We start from the raw sequence: 21,410 nt of genomic DNA, 5'->3' as shown, positions 1-21,410 counted from the left end.
AAGACGTTGGCCGTATCGAGTTTAAATGGAAAATTATTATTTTTTTTTTATTTCAGCTTTTCATAGTATAGCGGTTCCTAAAAAATTAATTGACCGCCGCATGATTCTCTTAATTTCCCAGTAGATATTCGTTGCTATCAATTGTATATCTGTCAGCGCATGAAAATAATTTATTGTCAGATAATACTCATCATTTTTTTTTATACTCATCATTATAGTTTCTATCATCATCTAATAAATTTTAATGGTATCCTTTCAACCCATTTCTTTCTTAAAGCTGCAGAACTTCTGCCTTCCGAAGCCGAGATCCAAAATTCGACCACCTGCTTTTATTAGACCTAACAGGCGAGCACCAACTCCTCAAATTTTCTGGAACTTCTTGAGAAGTTCCAGAAAGCTCCTTGTTTTAACTAAACAGTTTCACCTGCGTTGTTGTCCTCAGATTTATTACTTTTTTCTTCATGGATCCAATGTGACTAATTTGCTGACCGTCAGCTCTAACCTCATGGCCTTTGAATCTAAAGTTGACCTTGCTATCGCATACACTGGTGTTCAAAGAAAGTGCATCACCTAGGAATTTCACATTTCTAAACCTTTTTCGCGATGGTATGTTACGTTAATGACTAGCATCACAAATAGAAATATATATATATATATATATATATATATATATATATAATAAAGATTTATTAATAATTAGGGCAAAGCTAAGTAATTGACAGGCGCTCTCAAAATATTCCAAAATGAGTATTTGCGAACTTTATACAACAGTTTCGGTAAACACGACAATTATGGCTGAAATGTTATCAGAAGCCCTCAATTTGCTTCAGTTTATCATTTTAAATGGAAAACAAAATGAAACTAATATTTAGTTCAACTAATATTTAATTTAGCAAACTAATATTTAGTTGAACCGCCCCTGGCCCTGATGACAGCAGCACACCATACAGGCATTGACAAGATCAATTTCTGAAGATAATCAACTGATAGTTCGTGGTTCCAAACACACGAATTATGGCTTCCTGAAGTTCACTAAGGGTCTTTGGTTTCTTTCTGACAACTGCAGGTTCCACACGATGCCAACAGTTCTCTATAGGATTCAGGTTCGGGCTGTTTCCGCCAGCTAAGAGTTGTAATGGACCATTCTTCCAACCATTTTTTCGATTGTAACAAACGTAAACACATTACTGTCGAACCTCTAATGCAGAAATGAAGCTAAAGTAACTACAGCAGAAGTGCCTACTTACACTTTTCGCCCGATGACAAGGAGCAGAGTCGTCCTGAAAGATGCAGTTACTTGGCAGGTTGAAATGGTCTCTAATGGTTGGCAGCAATTTGCCCTCCAATGTAGCCAGATATCCATTGGCATTTACGGAACCTTTTATAAACTGCAGGTGATACGAAATGCAGCCCCCATATCATTTGACTGGTAGGAAATTTCACTGTAGACACCACAGTCTGGATGGTATTCTTCACCACGTCTACGGCAAATCGTGTCTCCCATCAAAGCCATGCAGGTTGAATTTCTTCTCATCCGAGAAAATAACTGACTTCCACTGCTCGCGGGTCCATTTGACATGCTCCTTACACCAAATTAATCGGGCCTTTTTATTTTTTTGTGTGAAGAGGGGCTTCTTCTTAGGACGACTGGCTACAAGTCCATTTTTGAAGAGGCGTCTTCTGACTGTTACTGCACTTGCTACTACTCCTGTATGTTCTTCCCATTCTCTTTTCAGCTCAGACGAAGAAGCTTTACGGTTTTTAAGGCATAAGCGCTTCAAAACGCGGTCCTGTTTTGTCGTAGAGACTTGTTTGTGTCCGGTTCCTTTTTTTCCCCTATCAGTAGAACGTGTATTCTTGAGTTTGGAAAAAAAATCTCACTGTCGACTGATGACAAGACACTAAGCAATATGACAGGAAGAACATCCTTCCTCACGTAAAGCAACATTAATACTATTTCTTCATGGCGTCAACTGCACTTAACTCGCCATCCTGACACAAGCAAGAAATGACTGCAACTCTTGCAGAGCTTGCTTATATAGCTGAAAGTAATTTAGTTGATGCAATATTACGTTATAACCTATGCGTGTCAATCTTATCTGATGCAATCTGTAAGAAATATTACCATATACTTAGGTTATTCGGACAACAATTACAATTTTAAGGGGTGATGCACTTTCTTTGAATACAGTATATGTATCTAAGCTGCATTCGATTCTGTAAAAGTTCCTGCAGTGCCAATCCTACTTAATGGCATTTTCAAGTCAAGGGAGCCTTTTTTCAATTGTTCACGCCATTCCTTAAGAATAACATAATTAAGCTCACCCAGAGCGCACATTCATATAACTTATCTCTGCAAGAGTTCTACAAAATGGAATCTCATCTGGACTTTATTAAGTGCGCTGATGAAACTTGTTGAAACCAGGCATATTTTTTTTTTTTTTTTTATTCTTCTCCGTCGGTCTGAAACTCCTGACTACTACACGTCTTGCCCTCCTGGTATTCTCTAATTACCAGGTTTTGGACTAAGAATGAACCCTGATGAGTCTGAATTATAAATCCATGATCTCATTAAAGCAAGTGCGTGCTCTCTTTCATGTTTTTATGACCCTGTCTGGTGCTCTTATCTCTATTGTTAATGAGCATACAGATCTTGGGATTGTGTTTGAACCCGACTGCCCTTCAATAAACTCACCCGTGCTGCATGGTTTCAATGGATTGCTAAATTGCACTTGCTGTTTATTTTTTATGCTACGACTATTACAAACTATATCGAAACCACTGTATTCTATTCATTTTTATATGATTCAGTGGTATGAACATCTGCTGCCCCTAGTATAACAACTCACATTTGACTGCTGGATTTTGGGTTTTGAAATGTGCTATCAACGGCATAAACTTCCTCCACATTTATGGACAAGAGCAGTGAGTAGTTCGTTGCAAATCCAGAAATTACCTATGCTGATTAAGGTGGGGCATCTTGTCACAACAATTATAATGGTCGTTAGCCTGATTTCTATACCATCATCTTGTGGTCTGAGACCGTCTTATGTGCAACCTGAATTATGAATAAGATAATTCGTCTCGCTGTTCTCACACCTGAACTCTTTTAGCTTGGCGGTGGGAGGTTCTGTCTTTTCCAGTCGTTATCGCTGACCTTGATAATTTCGTGTACGATAGGCATTCAGTACATCCTTAGTCTGTCTCCGGTCCTTCTCTTCCTCTGTGGAGATCACCTATCTGCTGTCTGTCACAAAATACGCTAACTACAGACAGTTTCTTTAGTGTTATGATGAGTAGTATCAACTTTTGTGCTTTGGTTGATTTATCATACAAGTAACCCCAAGATGTATGATGCAGTTGACACTTTATTAGTTATGTTGTTAGGCTTTTCTGTAGGGACTGAATGACACTATTTTATATGCTTTGGATTTCAATGCGAAAGTACTTAAACTTACCTGTATTGTGTTTTTCGCTCTCTGCACCCTATTTTGTTTTGCTTATTTATTTCATGTGTGCTAATTCATTGAATGCCTACTTTAATCAGTTTTAACACCAACTGTTCTTTTCGATTCAGTGTGCGCTGTCGTTAATTGTAGTTCTCTTTCAAAATTATTTCAGTAGGCAAGTTGTGCTGAATGCGTTTTCTGCCATCGGTTCGAAACCACTTTTTTCTTTTTCCCACGTGATCTAGTGGTTATGGTACCTGGCTTTCACCCAAGATCCCCGGGTTCACTTCCCGGCGTGGGAAGAATTTTTTTTCGAGACCTGACGCAGTCGAGTGATTAACAGTGAATACAGTAGTACTCGCGTTTCAGTTGAGCGTGTTTACAGCTTACTTCGCTGCTATATAAGGCAATATCCTTATGTTCTTTTACCTTGTAAACTGCTCTAACCATATATGGAAACCCTGGAGTATAAACAAAAAATTTATCTACTTTCTCGATAATATTTTTTATTTTACCCTAGTATATTTATGTTAATATCCCCCCTATTTTTTTGCCTTTAATTCCTAGCCTTGTAGTCGTGAAGAGCCATATTGCAAAGCTATGCAACCTATTTGTCTCTTTTTCAATGAACATAACTGCTTCTTCTAAACACTAATCTGGCAGTCACCTCCGTAAACAGCGACCATTTTTTCGTGAACTGTTTTGGGTGTTTCCCATGGAGAAAGAGGAACCGAATCAGTGATCTGTATTCCACTTTATCCATTGTGATATTTCACTTCATTCGATGCTACAAATAAAAAGTCAGATCGAAACCGAAATTTGTGTGGTTGCTATAGAGATTTCAAGGTAAAAAAAAAGAATCATCGTTCTATCGCAGCTTCTTCTAGGAGAACACAAACCATTTTAGACCCCCCCCCCCTCGTATGTAACAAAGTCTTGCTTTTTGGGTGTTATCTTTATTTGACTGTCAACTCTATCTCAAGATAACTGAAAAAAAAAATTTTTTTTTTAAATAATAAATAAAAAGTTAACTTTTTTACTTTATGGCCATGAAGGGTAACTTTACAATTTCTGGTATCTTTGTGTACCAAAATTGCAAAAATGATTCGCTCTTAACTATACGTTTCATAATCTGCACGTCTCCCGAGGCGTTATTGAATTGGAGAAAGAAATATCAACAAGAGTGCACATTGAATAAATCAATCAAATAAGTTTACTTTCCTCAGACAGATATAAAAAAGGCTTATTGCATAACTCTATATATACACAAGTGATTTTACAGCGATGTACAGTCTATGAATATCAGTTTCTTTCTAGCTTTCCTCCAATGGAACCTTAAGTTACTAACAGCGAATAGAGAGGCCTATTCTTAAGCTAAACATAAAAAGCAAGAGCTTACAAATCGATTTATATCATTTATCAGAATTTTTCAAGTAAGAGGAGAAAATGAAAAAGCTACACCGGGTCATAGACCCCAAGATCGAATTTATTTTGCTTACAAATGAATAAGATTATGATAAAACATCAATAACTTTTGATGTCTGTTCCATCGTTCATATTGCTACCACTCTCATTTCGGGTTAAATTCTGAAAAATGGTTTCAAATCAGCTAAGTTTGTGATGAGTGTTTAGAAGAAGCAGTTATGTTTATTTAAAAAAGACATAGAGTGCAGAACTTTGTTTGTGCCAGGAAAAGCAAGAGGAGTTTTTTTTCATTGCTAATCAACGTGAATGAAATTTGGATCCATCACTATAATTCCGAAACTAAACAAATGCCATAACAATGAAAACATGCATAATCACCCCCCCCCCAAAAAAAAAAGCAAAAGTGCAACCAAGTGCTGGAAAGGTGATGCTGTCAGTTTTTTCGGGATCTCAGCATGGTATAATACTCAATCTTCTCATAAAGCTTCGTGTTGCTATAAAAGAAAGAAAAAAAGACTGGAAAGCTCTCAAAAGCTGCGCGCCTTCTCCACGATAATGCCCTTGCGCATTCTTCGCATGCCGCAGCCAGGTGTGCCCACGAATGTGAGTTTGAAATAGTGCCACATCCTGCTTATTCTCCTGCCTTTGAACCCTCGGATTTCTTCCTCTTTTCTGCCCTGAAGGCTTTTCTTCGGGGAAAACATTTTGCTGCCGATGATGAGGTAATTTCTGCTGCCGAACCGTGGTTTGAAGGAACAATCAGATGTCTTGTACAAATGACCTGTGGAAGTGTACTGAGAGGTGGTAGAAATGTATTATTTTGTCTGGTGATGTTGAAAAAGCGTAATACAGTACATGGTGTTTGTTTCAACCTTCTATCACAACTACATTTGAGCGAGTACAAATCTTTTTGAACTCTCCCCCCTCGTATTCAGGTTGAAGTGTTGGCTATTTTTAATAAATTGGGAATCATTTATGAAATATATCCCTCCACCAATCTTACGTTTTTACCATTAACTTAGGTTTATTTTTTCCATCCCTTCAATAAATTTCGTGGTATACGTGTAATATTATCCACCTCAGTCGTTTTTTAAAAAGTATTTGCTGTTTCCATTCGGTTGCAGATCTTAAAAGTTATTACAAAAATTCTTCGCCACTCTCTTATTTATCCCACCCAAAGAAGTGCACACTTAATTAAGAAGCTGCTACTCTACACGCGGATGGAAGTATGCAGCAGTCGCATTATCACTCTAATGCCTACAGCCACAGGAGTTGTAGCAGTGTCGGTGTGACAGCTGTCAAATGCAAGGCTAAGTATGGCGTGTCGTTATCTCGCCATGGGTGTCGGACTTAAGCTGGCCCTTCGAAAGGAAGAGGCACAGCCATTTATCTTCTGTTTGCTACAGGACAAGTGGCCATGTAAATTGCGATTACTTTCCCAAGTATCTTGTAAGAACCCCCTAGTGACGGCACTATGTAGGTTGCCAAAATTTCAGGAAAGCAGGCAGGTTTGAAACTTCTGAACGTGAGAATGCTTAGCTAAAAGATAACAGGCTCTTGTTTTTAATTCGTTTGCGGGAAGATACTTTAACAGTATACCTCAAATACAGTAGCTCAATACATAATTGCGGTTTCTTTTTTTCTCTAATAAAGCGTAGTGAAGGATGGAATGGTCTGCTAGAGTGAACTCGAAATGGGGTTTTCTCTCTCTCTCTCTCTCTCTCTCTCTCGTTAAAGACTAGAATTTCAATGGATACTAGAAGTCAAAATAATGTAGTTTTTTTTTTTTTTTTTTTACTGCTACGTGATGATTAAAGCTTAATGATTCTCCGAACGCTGCTTTAGCCTCCCACCTTAGAAAATCCTGGGATCGCCACTGGCGATAGTATTTTTTTTATCGGCTATGAAAAAAAAAATATATATATATATATATTTAAAATATCCATAGAACTTGCATTTCATGAGATTAGATCGCAGGCAACCAATAGATAATATTCGTGTTTTCTTTTTTTTTTTTTTTTTTTTTATCCCAGTCCAAATCTCGAGCGTTTGAATTATTCTCTTTAAACAAGCAAAACAGAAGTAAGACACAGTGGTAATACATATTATTTACATGAGAAATTAGTCTCCCTCTCCCTTTTTGGCGTCTAGATGAAAGGAGAAAACCTTGGCTCCGTCGCGTATGAGTTGATGCTATTTTCGAAAAGCTGAGCTGTTACTTAAAAACTACAGTCAACCTTTGCTTACGAACATTTCTCTTAACGACACTTGAAAATTACCATCAGTATTCGTTTTGTGTGTAAGAGTAACAGTCATTCTTAGTAGGATGCTTTAAAAGTTTGGGAAATGCTGACTGTTAGGGGCCAACTAACCAACCTCTGCTTCCTTCAGTTACAATTCGAGTGAGCAAAAATCCATCCACTGTCTCCTTATTAGTCATAACAAGCATGGTTTCTTTCGTTTGAAGCGCTTGCTTTTCTAATCTCCAATGGAACACCGAAATCCTAAGATATCTTTGAGCCTCCCCTTCGGAACGGCTACGTACCTCATCACTTGTTCGGACTCATTTCTATAGCCCACTTAAGAAGAGTTTGCATTTTAACTTTGAATAGTTTCGATAATACGTTTAGTGTAAGAATTTAGCAGTCTTCACATAGTAACAACACTCGGAATTTATTGTATACCACCCAACCAAAAAGTATTCAGACACCCCATTAATGTAATGAACAGTGGAAACTGGACGTACTCAAAGCAGGAACGGGTTTAAACATGTTTAGGCATTAATAGAGCTATTACAAACAGGCAGAATGAATGAGTCAGGTGCCGTATCAGAAATTTGCCATTACTTTGCGACGGCCACGTTTGAACCGTGCAAAGTCGACCATGGTCGATGATGAAGGATTGGAATAACGGGGGTGATATTAAGTTTACTCAAAGGTTATGTGGGCTCTAAAAAGAAACTGGCAGATAACAATTGCTAGTCTCTGAAGAAAGCGTCAAAGGCAACCGACTGACATCCTTGAAAAACGTTACATGGGAGCTCCAGATGTCCACAGGAGTGCTTGTAGAAAGCAACACGGAACGAAAGCTGGGGGCTCACAAAACCCAGATCACACCAACGAACGCCTGATATCGTTTGCATTGATGCTTGAACCATCTTTCTTCGACCATGGAGCGGTACAGTGGAAAGAGGTCGTATGGAGCGAGGAGCCGCTTTATACAGTTTCAGCTCATATGATAAACGTGAAGAATGCCTGGAAAACGCAGTTTTTGTGTCCATGATGAAATCTGTAGGAGGCAAGATCATGATGTGGGCTGCTTTTCGTGGTTTGGACTCGGGGTGCCAAAAACCATCAGTACCGAGTCCTGTACTGATATATTGGACAATTCCATGGTGCTCACACTGACATTTCTATGGAAATAGGTGCCCAGTGTTCCAGCCCTTCTTTCGCTGAACTGGCGACTACACTGAAAGAGGAATGGATACAAATTCTTGATACAAGGAACTGGTCGAAAAATCCACGACCGATCGATCGATGGTCTCATTGGGGCAAAGGTAGGACGGTCTTACGCGTTATTAATTTATTTATTAGAACTCGTGTTTTCCAAACGTGACAGTATCCGAATACTTTCGATAGGATAGTGTATATGAAATGTGTTTATTGTTATGCGCTAATCTTCGAAAAAATGAATTAGCTTTGTCGTTAGCCGTTTAAAATTCTCTACATCATAAAGAACGTTTGGGTTCTTCATGTAAGTTCCTTTTTATGGTGTATTAATATAATGTTCGCATATTATTGCTATTACACCAGCATTGAATAACTAAAACAAAGATTTTAAGTTGGAATTTGTTACTACAGTTGCAGTAGCCAACTTCGGTTTCATATCGTAAGTAATCGGAACCTTACGGAGACATGGCGAGTCAGAGGCGATTATATGTAGGGCTTCATTAACAACGATTAATAACGCTGCAGTCTGGTGGGAAGGAAGTGAGCATCCATGTGGAATGTTATGAAAGTAACGATGTTAGAAAACGACACCACCTGGATTCGTGCTATCTTAATGGTTCAGCTGCACGACATGTTCGGCCACCAGCAGGTGCTGCCTTCAACGTCGTCGTCATAGTCAGCACATTTGCCTACACCTTGTTTCCCCCGTCTCTCTCTCTCTCTCTCTCTCTCTCTCTCTCTCTCTCTCTCTCTCTCTCTCTCTCTCTCTGCCTGCTTATCTTTCTTCACCAGCTAGACAGTTTAAGTTCTTCTTCAGCAGAGACCATTAGAACTGATGTTTATTACCATATGGTATGATATAGGTTCACAAATATATGAAAAGTGCTTCAGAATAGTGTTTTCTTCTGCGAAATACTAATTTGTATCTCTGCTTTTGGGAAATTTTTCTTACTATTTTTTACCATTAGTATAAAATAGTCCTTAAGAATATCAGTTGAGAAAGAGTACATACCTATAAAAGGTTTAAAAAAAAAAAAGTAAAATATTTTACTGTCGAAAGTGCACTTCAAACGAAAATTGTGAGCAGAAGCAAGCATAGTACTGTACAAGAAAGTACAACTCGAGGAGGACTCGTGTACAGGAGAAGCAAATATTTTCATTTGGCACTTGTTTAACTACTCCGAAATTTGGTTGTGAATGTGCGTTTCATAATTTAAAATTCAGCCTCCTTTTTATTATTATTATTGTTTATTGTTGTTTTGCTTTAAAATATTACTCTACTAAATTCCTTATTTTATTTCATATACATCGGGGAAAATACAATTGATGAATTGGAAAACCTTTTAAGAAAAGTTAATTCGAAAATGTTTATATACATACAATGGCAGTTTTAAAAAAGATATGTATTCACCCAGAGGTTATGATAGAAAATTAAATTTTTTTTTGTTTGATACTTTGAAATCTGTGTAGTAACCACAGAAAATTGTGGTTTCGATCTGACAATTCATTTTTTTCCCCCTTTGTAGCGCTGAATGAAGTGAAGTTCGCAGTGTATAATGTGGAATACAAATCAGTGGTTCCGTTCCTGTTTCTGTAAGGGAAAACACCCAAAACAATCCATGAAGAAATGGTCGCTGTTCATGGAGATTTTCCAGATTAGTGTTGTTCACATTGATATAAACAATTCAAATGCGGAAGAACCTCAGTGCATGACAAAGGACGCCCAGCAACTGCTGTAACAGAAGAAAGTGTTGCGAAAGTTGAGACATTAATCCTGGAAGATCGCCGTATTAGCGTCAAAGAACGATGCAGATCTCCAAATTAGTGTAGGGTCTGTGAAGAACATCATCCATCAACAGTTGCATATATAAAAAGTGTCTGCTAGATGGGTTCCCCTTACCAGAAGAAGGAACGAACAAAATGTGCAGATGAAGTGTTGTCGATGTGCCAAGAAAAGCAAGAGGAATTTTTTAATTGCTAGTCACCATGGATGAAACTTGGATCCATCACTATGATCCCGAAACTAAACAAATGTCAAATAAATGGAAGCATGCAGAATCAACCCCCCCCCCCAAAAAAAAAGGGAAAAGTGCAGCCAAGTGCTGGAAAGGTGATGCTGTTATTAGTTTTATTGACATCAACATGGTGTAATACTAAAGATTATCTTCAAAAGGGCTGTGACGTGACGGTGAAGTATTATTCCAACTTCCTCATAAAGCTACGCCCTGCTATAAAAGGAAAAAAGACGGGAAAAGCTGTCAAATGGTGTGCGCCCGCTCCACCATAATGCTCCTGCGTATTCCTCACATGCTGCAGTGAGTGAGGCACGCCCACGAATTTGGAATATTGCGCATTATGCTTATTCCCACGACCTTGCACCAGGGTCGTGTAAAGGTACTTTGGGGCCCGAATGCAAAAGGGGTTAAGGATATCGCTTATTTATGTTAAGACTTTGATGACTCCCTCCACTGGGGAGGCATCAAGCTCTTTGCTGCTGCTGATAAGTTGATTTCTGCTACTGAGTCTTGGTTTGAAGGAACATTAAGAGGTCTTGTACAAAACTAGCCTGCAAAAGTGTACTTAGAGGTGACAAAAACGTAATTTGTATTGACAAATGCAAAGTACTGTATATGGGTAGAAGTAACCACAGAGGAACGTACCAACTGTGTGGTACTACACTTAGGGTGGTAGAAAATGAAAAAGACCTGGGAGTAATTGTGCAGTCAGATATGAAGTTTTCTGAGCAATGCTGCCAGATCAGGTCATGGGCTTTTGTCAATGATATACAGGAATTTTGCTAGCAGGGAAAAGGAGGTGATTGTCCCTCTGTATAAGGCAATGATCAGGCTACGCCTTGAGTACTGCGTACAGGTCTGGAGACCTCATTTTAGGAAGGATGTAGATTTGCTTGAGCGTGTACAGAGAAGGGCAACAAGATTGGTGAGGGGAATGAAGGGATCCTCTTACCAAGAGAGGCTTAAGTTCTGCAAATTGCAGTGGCTGGAGAGTAGGCACCTACGAGGTGATCTGATTGAGGTGTGTAAGGCCTTGAATGGGTTGAGCACGCTGAATTCTGATGGGATTCTTCCACTTGCTCAGATTACGAACCTAAGGGGGCATAAATTCAAATTGAGGAAAGACAGTTGTAGAATATACGTGCGGAAATTTGCCTTTAGCCAGCGGGTGGTTAATTGCTTGAACAAACTTCCATCTGTCGTTATGGAAGTTGATAGCTTAATTAAATTCAAGGAGGAACTGGACAAACTTTTAGAGGGAATGGTTGTGTGATTTTTTTTTTTTTTTTTTTCTTTTCTTCCCTGATGCTACATAAGCTCATACGCTTGCTTTCTTGCATCACATGGGATAGTCACTATGTGACTATCTGGTGACTATGTTGAAAAAGTGTAATACATGGTGTTTGTTTCAGCCTTCTGTCAACTATTTCTGTGTGAATACAAATATTTCCCCCCCCCCACCTCCACTTAAATCAGTAAATTGCATCTCAAAAATTCTAACTAGCTGCCGTATAATATATAGGGTATTACGTTGATTGTTATTATCTGTCTGGATTTTACAAACTAGACAATCTGTGGAGATTTTACCACTGCAACTCCGTCAATACGCATAACTACAGACTGATTTCGTAAACAAATACCTGCAGCTGCATATAATGTTCTTTTGTTTGTTTTTATTTCAAGTATTCTAAGAAATGTAATTTAAGTAAGAATGATGGCTTCATTTGCCTAGCTGTTATTGTATAACATTTGATTAGGACATCACATTTTGTTGGTTACCCCAGGCGTTCCATTTATCTTTTCAGCATGACTTGCAATTATATTGAACCCATCCCTTCATTCTGACAACTCTCAGAATTCCAAGTGTGTAATTAATGTGCTCTGCTAACGTTGTGAAATTCGACTGAGAGTGCTCAGTATTTACATATAATCACTTTTTTTTCTTTCTTTTTTGACTAATCCGATTAGTGTTTCATCACGTAATCACCATAAGTTGCATTCTGACTCTGCAATTGGTTTTGAACCTTAATTGGCAAGCACTTTAAAATGCAGTAACTTTACGTTGAAAGTTTTTTACTCTGTGCACATGGGAAATTTGAAGGTAGGTCAAAATACTTTGAAACGTTCCATAAAGACAATACATTTATTCCGCTCTCGCATGTCTCTTCGTATTATGTCAGTTGTTCATAAAAATACTTTAGTAGCTATTCTGATGATTTTGCAACCGCATCCTTGATCTTCGAGTTAAAACCTGGTACCCTCCAACTTTCGTTTAAATTTTCCAAACAGTTTGGAAGTGCAAGGCATAAGCCTGGATGTTCTAGCACTCCCTAACAGAATTTATTTCCAATTTTAATGCTGTCAAAAACAACATGGAGGTCTCTTGCGAGTGAGGTATGTCTTATGTAGGGCGGCACCAGAATCAGTTCAACTCCGCCTTGTTAATCTGTAAAAAAAAGGCCAGATGTGTGGGTGTACGTGCGTGGTGTTGATTTGGCAGCAGAAAGCAGCGATCACTTGAAAGGCTGCTTCCTTGTACCCGTCCCTACCATAAGGAGTGCAGGCATAGACATGCCCGCACTATCCAGTCCAAAGAATGGACAAAAGATCCAGCATTTATCAAGGAAGAGACACAAATTCATCCCTGAATTCGATAGTGCCGATCGTGATGTGTATTGGAAGCCAGTGTGGTGACTTTAATAACTGTTCATGAACTCGAGGAAAAGTTGGTACTGTGATTTAGTCGAAAACGACATGCTGTTGTGAATAGGTTGAGTCTAGTTCACATGATATGTTTAAATGCTCAAATTATTGTGATTCCAGGTTTAATCTAAATATGATGGTCGAGGGTATTACAAAGTATATAATGTTAGGAAACTAATTTTGCATAAACAGCATTTCAGAGAAGTTTGTAAATTTGTTGTCAGTTTTCAAAAGAAGGCAGCCTACACAGTATATAGAGGAATGATTGAGCTCTGTAAAAATTTGAAGGAATTTTATGTAGTCAGATTAAGTAGTATAATGTAAGTAAGTATGTAAAGTGTACATAAAATGTAGTATTATGTAAAGTGTACGTATATAGATACGATTCTGTAAATTGTAAATAGTCCTGAATTTTAAATAGTATACGCATTTTATGTACTCTTTAAGAATTGTGTTAAACATTATATCCTTGAGGTCTCTTGTATAATGAATCAAGTAGATTGTTGTGGGATGTCTTGATTTTCAAGCGTATGTAAAGTTTAAACTTACATGCAGTTTTATACTAATGTAAGTACTTGTGAACATCAGTCCAGAAAGCACTATTGTATGGTTAAATAAATTAAAAATGAAATGAAGCAGCCATGGGATCGCAGAGTCAAGACTCCAAGATGCCAGCAATCCCATGCCTTCAGTGGCCCAAACTGACAGTATCCGGCCAAATGAATCACGCTCCAGGGTGGGAGTGAATGAATCCCACCTTAAAAATAGGGACTGGAAAAAAAAAAAAAAAAAATACAATAATGACTAATAGAGAATGTAGCCTAAAAGTCACAATGTCATAATCCGTAGAGGGAAGTCAAAGATTGGTAAGGCACACAAGGTATTAGAGATTCAAGTAGTGCAGGAAAGTGACCTGGAAAGTGGTTTTTCCAATCTACGTTAATGATTATAAGAGATTCTGAAAGATGGTTTTCACTCATTTCAGCGTTGTGATGAAATAACTCTCACTCTGTTCAAATTTGTAGGACACAAGATGTACGTAATTTTGTAGGATTTGGAAATATTCTTTATTGTCCTTGGAACGAATTTCATTTCCAGGAACAAGATGAGAGCAAAAAACTTAAGGTAAAGAGGACAATGATAAATAATGTTTATCCAATCTTCCTTTCCACCAGAACTGTGTCAGAGTTTGCAAGTCCAAATTCGAAAAGCTTAGCGTTCAAAGAACCGTGGCCTGTAGGAAGTAAAAAGATTGGGGAGAAGCATTTCTTGTTTTCTTGAACTGTGGAGAAAATGTTGCCGTTTTTTTTTTTGCTGTACTTTAGATAAGGTATCCTATTTTGTTTGTCAGATTGATTCATTTCAAACACGTAATTTCTCCTTCTTGACTGCAACACTGACGTTAGCATTAATTCTGATCAATTCTGCAGGAATATGCTTTATTCGATAACAAAAACCTCTAACTCTACTGATAAAATCATTTAATCTACACCTTGATGGGGGGGGGGGGGATTATTATTTTTTTAAAAACAAGCCTCGTATGGCCATAATGACATCTGAGGCCCCCCCCCCCCTAGCAAATTCAAGTGGTAAATGTTACCACCGCCGTACGGTTTGTGTTCGGACTGGAACCCAGAAATGCCGAGGGCATGCCTCTCACGGAAATGATGTTGAAGTTACCAAAATATTTCTACCGACCCAGAATGAACACACTGGTGACGCAGGATAAATGCTATTAAATGTCTGGAGAATATTTTTGAATGAATTGAAAGGTTCCCTATTATGCATCTTGGTCCTTGTTACAGTAAGAAACTCCTTGTAACAACTGTTTGCCTTGGGGTTCTGTCATATATTTGAAACGTCATAACATTAAAATAAATAATGAAAAATTTCTTCAGCACCTAGCTAAAATAGAGTTGGGCAGGTACCGCCCGCGAACAATTTAATCCTACCATCTAGGATGCTGGGATGTCCAATCATTTATTAGCTTTTGCTGATGAAGGATTGAATTGATAACAGTAGGAAGCTGTGATAGTTGGCGGATTTTATTAGGGTGGTATCCTGTCGCGTGACTTCCAAAAAAAAAAAAAAAAATGTTCAAATTTATTTTTTAAATAAAAGTTGAATGAGATCAGCAAATCTTTGAAGCTTTATGCTTCATACTATTTATGAAGCATGCGTTCTTTCGAAGTAAAATTCGAATATGTTGGCAATTTTCAGACTGCTGAATTTTATTTTGATCTCGGTCTTCGCCGGCCCTCTGCTTAAAAATAATTTCCCATCATTCATTTAAAAAGTTTCAAAGATGTTTTAAAAAGTTTCAAAATATGTGCAACACGAAAGCTGCTTTGATACCTATTTGTCTTTTATTTATTATTATTATTTTTTTTTTAATTTCCACAATGAGATGTCATACATTACGTTCATTAGGGGTTGTCAGCAACTCGTATCTTTGGGTGCCGAATATTTGAGGCTCCCAGAAAGTTCAAATATATATATATACAATGTATATCGAAATACTCAATTTTGTAGCGGTAGGACCGCAACTGATTTAAACGCGCCTGCTTGGTGTTGCAAAGAATGCAGATCTAGAAAACCACTATGGCACTGTCGGAACCATCAGATTTCCTATTTACAGAAAGTTGACATGTTCCGGCCACACCAGTTAAGTAAATATTGCCCCCTTCCCCCTACATTTTGTTTTAGTCCATATTTATTTCTTTTGTCCTTGTTTCGGTGCTTATTATGGAACTGTCGTGATAGTTCCAGTATTGTAGTGTTATTTTTTGACATGCCATTTCATATTTCCGATAAACTTTCCTTAACCATTTTTCATTAAAATGTTCTATCATCTCATTTATGATGGCAGTAATACTTTTCCAAAGGGTAATGCTGTTCATTTCTGATGTAATGCTTGGGCAACCTAAGGTTGCGAGTGGTGCATATAAGAAAATATGTGTTTTTATATATTATATAAATTATGTATTGGTAAGAAGAAAATATATAAATGCAGACTTTGGTTTTGGTGTAAGCTTAGTTTTTAATGTATTTGAACATTTTCTAGGGCATTAAGCTTTATAAGTTCCTTTATTTCAATATTGTTTTATTGCCGATTTGCTATGTTTGTTTATTTAGTATATATCAAATGCATTTTTAGTAATTAAATATTTTTAGTTTGTATAATCAGTTGTTTCAACTATTTAAGATGATTTTCAGCAATTTTTAATGAAATTGGAATGCTATTTTCGTAAACTTTTTTTTAAATTAAATTTCTTTATTTTTTTTTCATTACGTGGTTTAATATGTTAAATAATATATAGGTTTTGAAGTGTATATTATTGTATGATGATATTCTGTTTTCTCAATTTTTAATTCATTGAAAAACATTTTTTTTTCCTTCCGAAAACTATATCAAAAAAAAAAAAAACTTAAAATTTGCTGGATAATATCATGGATACGATTTTTATATCATGGATAGAATTTTTTTTACTGGAAGAATTGCGATAAAGGAAGTGATGTGGAATACACATTCTGTTGATTTCTTTCCATTTTTCATTAACAGTGGAGAACGAATAGCAGGAAATAGCGTTTAAATATACCGGGTATCCTATAAGCCGGGTTTCATAGGGATGAAAATATGTATTTATTTTAAGCCATCCGTTTTTTGTTTGCAGGCATTCAGTATAATCATGGGTTACCATATTTCCTCTAAATCACTTAAAGATGTAGTTTTGTCTCCTACAACACAGCACGTATGTGGGGTGTCCTATATTATTCGGTTTCCTGATTGCAGTAATTTCGCATGTCTTACCCATCTTTTTTTTTTTTTTTTTTTTGCCATAAACTAAACGGAAACTTCTTTTAGTTCAAAAACCACCTACTGTTAGTAGAACAGATTGTTAGTGTGGTTTATTTTCTAAATACAGCATACCGAAGAAAGTCCGGTTTTCTTCTTATTGCTGAGGCAGCAAGTGAGGACCGGAAGGGAGAGTATCACCGTCATACCATTGCCCCTGTACGCAGTTATTGTTGCTTGCTCCGCTGTCTAGACACAGTAAGTTCTCCCCAGTCTTTTCCGGGTTCGAAGGTGAAGGTGATAAGGACAGCGACTAACTCATCTCTGACGCAGTTGTTTACCCTCCTAAGATTGTAGATTCGTATTCCTAATTGCCCTCCTGTCTCTTATTGCAACAGTGCTGGCTTGTTAATATGCGCACTTGTCTGTACGGCCGTCTTATATAACAGGTGGCGAACATGACACCACAGCCTTAAGACGTCTCTTCATTAGTCTAGTCTAAACACAATCAATTTATTAATGGCCTCACCCTTGGCCAGTAGACGCGTGTATCGAATGTCATATAGACATTGCAATCCTTCTTAGTGGCACTGTATCTTGTTTGTCTTTACATCTGTTGTTATGCATGAACACAGCACTGGTCTCCTGAAATTTTAATTTTGCCTTTTATTTTCACGCCATTGTAATAATTCCCGTTCTCTCTTGAGCTGCTATTTTTGTACGATGTAAATGCGGTATTAATAAACAGCGATCAAATTTCTGTGCATCAGATATAGTAATCGTTAAATACGCTAAAATTGGTTCACACCTCATATACCTATAGTTCAGTCATTCTGAAGATGAGAATATGTAATTATTCCTGAAACGTAAAGGATATTACATTAATTTTTGAAACGGTAGCATATGTAATTCGGGGGGGGGGGGATTTTTTCTCTAGATTTTTCTACTAATTAATAATTATAGATTATTCTAATCTAGTACGTTCTAAACAAAGGTTATAAATGTATACGAGGTATTCCCGATGCGTATTAGTGAACGATGGAGTAAGAATGAGAAACATCTCAACCCTTTGGCATTTAAAGGTCCGTGGAAGTCTGAGAAAGTAATGACCGGCAATGCAGAATGCGTGTCCTTCACCCGAAAGGTAAAGAGTACCTTTTAAAGTTCACACGATAAAGAAGGCATAAAGAAAAGAAAGTGAGCTTACTCCGTTGGCCTCCTTTCTTACATTGCCGAAGGCGGCAGCTCCGAACGGTTTTTTTTTTTTTTTTTAATGATGGCCTGCCTTTTTACGGTTCTACATTATGTGCGGGAAGAAACTACGCAAGCGTGCAGTTCGCTGGAAGAGCATTAAAAAAAAAAAAAAAAAAAAAGCTCTAAGGCAAACGTAGTACAATCGAGCGTTACGGTCACTAGATCCGTTGGTGGCGACGAAGAGCAGTTAACGATTTCCCCCTCCCTCTTGCATGCCACTCCTGCCACTCTCTTTTAGGTGCACAAAGGGTTATTCGACCCACTCCGGTGAAAGGGGTGGAAAGGAGTACAGCTACATTTGGCTCCTGTCCACAACATTCGTTCTTTTTCCTGTTCACCTGACATTATTTTGCATAGGATTGATATATTCGTACTATTAAATACGGTACAGCTCTTATCTCTGCAAAGAACCCTCTTCAAACTTTGAATGTTTTCCTCATTAACTTAAAAAAACAACTAGTATTGTTTTTCTCTTCGTCACTCACTTCTGATTTCTGTTTTTACTTACTTGCCGAGTACAGCATTACTTATGCGTGATTGAATATTTCGATTTATCGATCCGTGCCTACTTTTTAAACTGTGGTTGTGCGCGGGCGTGATTGCGCAGGAGCCTCGTTTCCAAAAATGCCTAGGCACGTGCAAGCTGTGGTATTTCATAAATTGCCTTTTACGCTTCGTGTAAATACGTATTAATTTTACGAGTGCTGGAGTTTTAAGATAATTATTGATTGCTCTTTTTTGCGTAGTTTTCGTCAGTTTAAGGCGGAAAGTTAATTTAAATTATGATAAAATTGCTGCAAAGCATTTGGCGCACCATCTAAACTACTTTATCGATTTCTTCCATAGTTTAATGTAATTGGAGCAGGAAAAAAAAAAAAAAAACAACTGATGGAGTGTAATTTTCTGTCACACAGGAACGTCGCGAGAGAGAACAGCAGGACCTCGAGTATGCTAAGGAAATGGCTGACGAGGAGGATGATGGTTTTCCATAGCAACGATAGCTAAAGGGCAGTACGGTAGCAATCCTTTGTGATGGGTTGAAAGGGTTGCCGTAGCCATGGCAACTAGTCCAGTCTATTTGTCACCAGATAGGTGATAAAACTAATAATGATACACATACTACTTGAGTGAAATTTGTCTTGAAAAATAAAAATGCTCTCTTTTAATTGTTTGAAATTTCTTGTTTACATAAGCTCACGCTACCTTTTCATATATGTACACTATGCACATGAATACTCACCTTGTCTTTCTTTTTTTATTATTTCTTACTGATTACAAATACCTCACCTTTTTGTACTTCAGTTTCTTACAGGTTGTGTACAGTGCATAACAGAAAATTACTACTTTTTAAGTGCACAACGCACGCTATAAAAAATAAATAAAATTTCTGTTTATACTCCGGGACGACCACACGGTCAGAGGAGTTCACAAGGTAGAGAGAATACAAGAAACAACACCGTATTCAGCAGTCACGGGCTTTGAACCCGGGTCACTCAAGGCACGTTTACTTATGCATCAGCGCGCATCAACACTGGGCTACCTTCAAGAGAAGATAATTGAACACGTGTTGGCCCAGAACCGGCTAGAGATTGCACAGCTGTCTTGTAACTAGTGGCAAACCTAAGCAGTTTCGTTAAGGAAGTCAGTACTATTGATTGCGAGGGTTAAATTTTCCCTTTCTTATATATGTGTGTATGTAAATTCTTGTTTTGGGAGGGGGGCCAACCACTCTTCTCTTGGGCTTCATTGGGTATCTGGTTTTGTATTGTAGGAGGGGAAAAAAAGTGGTAGAAAAAGCACATAGGACTGCAGCTATTATCAATCCCCTGTTGAGTTTGAAAATGGACAGCGGCCAATTAATTGCCTCCCAACGGCAGCGAGTCTGGCAAAGTGCGATGCGGAATTGGATAGTTGGTTACTTTGTGGGAATGGGAATATTTGGTTTATTTTATTATTATTAATTTATTTATTTATTTTTGGCTAATGCCAGAAAAGGTTTGCATCTTTTGGCTTTACGAATAACAAAAGCCGACTAAATGATTCCGTTTACTTTTTTTTTTGGCAATCCTATAATATGTAAAAACTGCACCTTCGCATGTTGAAAATAATGGCGAAGATGTGTTGGCGGGTGGCAAGAAACCCCTGTCCACTTGTTTTTATCACTTGAGGCCATCTGAAGGGCTTTTGGGAGAAAACTTGATTGAACAGAGACCGCTGTCTAATCCTGTCACAAATTGGCACGACTCAGCAAGTGATTGTGAGCTTCAGTAATTGTCCCATTTTCATTGATAGTTTAAGGGGTAACAAATAAAATTGAATGCAGTAATGTTCGAATGTCACCATACCAAACAAAATAATCCCATTTTGGAAAGTACTGCGTGACTTAAAATTAAGTGAAAAGTTTGGAAGTCACGCTTGGGGTTTTAAAATTAATTGTTTCTATACACTTATGGTACAGCACCAGTAGTTTATACACTGACTGACCAGTTTATTGGTACCCACCCCATTATCAAGAAATCAGTTGTTCTGTAAGAAACTATCACGTGTTCATACCAGGTTTGTGGAGTGCAAAAAGTCTTGAGGTCTGACGAATTCCCGTTTCAGTTGTCCCATTCTGACTGTCGAACTAGGATATGGGAACAGTAGCATGAGTCAATACACCCATGATGCCATGTATCAACACTTCAGGCTGGTAGTAGAAGTGCGGTGGCTTGGGGAGTGTTTTCGTGGCACACATTAGAATTCGTGATATTGGTGGATGAACATGTGAATGCTACAGCCTCTTTAAACATAGTTGCATCCCTTGATGCAGTTTATTCAATTGGTAACAGTTACTTCCCAGCAAGATAATGCAGCATGTCACACAAGACACGGATTGTTAGGTAAGGTAATTCTAGGAACATGGGGAGGGGGGAAAGGCGGCTACCATAATTCATTGGCCTGCTCAGTCAATCACCCTGATGGAGCGTCTTCGTGATACGGCAGAACGAGCTTGAAGAATGTGACAAATGCAGTATGCGATCATCCTTGTAGTTTTTCTCTGAGGTTTAGAGGAGATGCTACTCGCCGTTTGGTTGATGTAACCGATAAACTGGCAATTCAGTGTATAATACTTGAACATCGTTTTACAATTTTTTTTTTTTAATATCATGCCCTATATTAAAGGATGGTACCCCATTCTCAACTCTTCAAATAATATCAAATTCAGGGCAAAAGCCTTAAGCTCTAACCGACATGCGCACTGACTGACTGCTCACATAATTTACTGAAATTAGCACACTGCTAATAATTAAAAATAACGATTGTACAGCTTTAGCGA

The 21,410-nt window shown here is 37.8% G+C and overlaps 1 protein-coding gene across 4 annotated transcripts in view; it reads left to right on the top strand.

Moving 5' to 3' along the window:
- The window catches only part of Rpn3 (regulatory particle non-ATPase 3), a 162,128-nt gene extending 142,871 nt beyond the window's left edge, over positions 1 to 19,257 (top strand). For all 4 annotated transcript variants that reach the window (XM_090389291.1, XM_090389290.1, XM_090389292.1 and 1 more), the window contains one exon: positions 19,006 to 19,257. In XM_090389291.1, the coding sequence (XP_090245417.1) occupies positions 19,006 to 19,083 (78 nt within the window). In that variant the 3' untranslated portion in view covers positions 19,084 to 19,257. The remainder of the gene's footprint in view (positions 1 to 19,005) is intronic.
- The last annotated feature ends 2,153 nt before the right edge of the window (positions 19,258 to 21,410 follow it).

Source organism: Mastigoproctus giganteus, chromosome 14 (assembly GCF_048544385.1).
Source record: "Mastigoproctus giganteus isolate SK-2022 chromosome 14, ASM4854438v1, whole genome shotgun sequence".
NCBI classification, from domain to species: Eukaryota; Metazoa; Arthropoda; class Arachnida; order Uropygi; family Thelyphonidae; genus Mastigoproctus; species Mastigoproctus giganteus.
The sequence above is the reverse complement of the archived record's forward strand: the minus strand, read 5'-3'. Positions and strand labels throughout refer to the sequence as shown.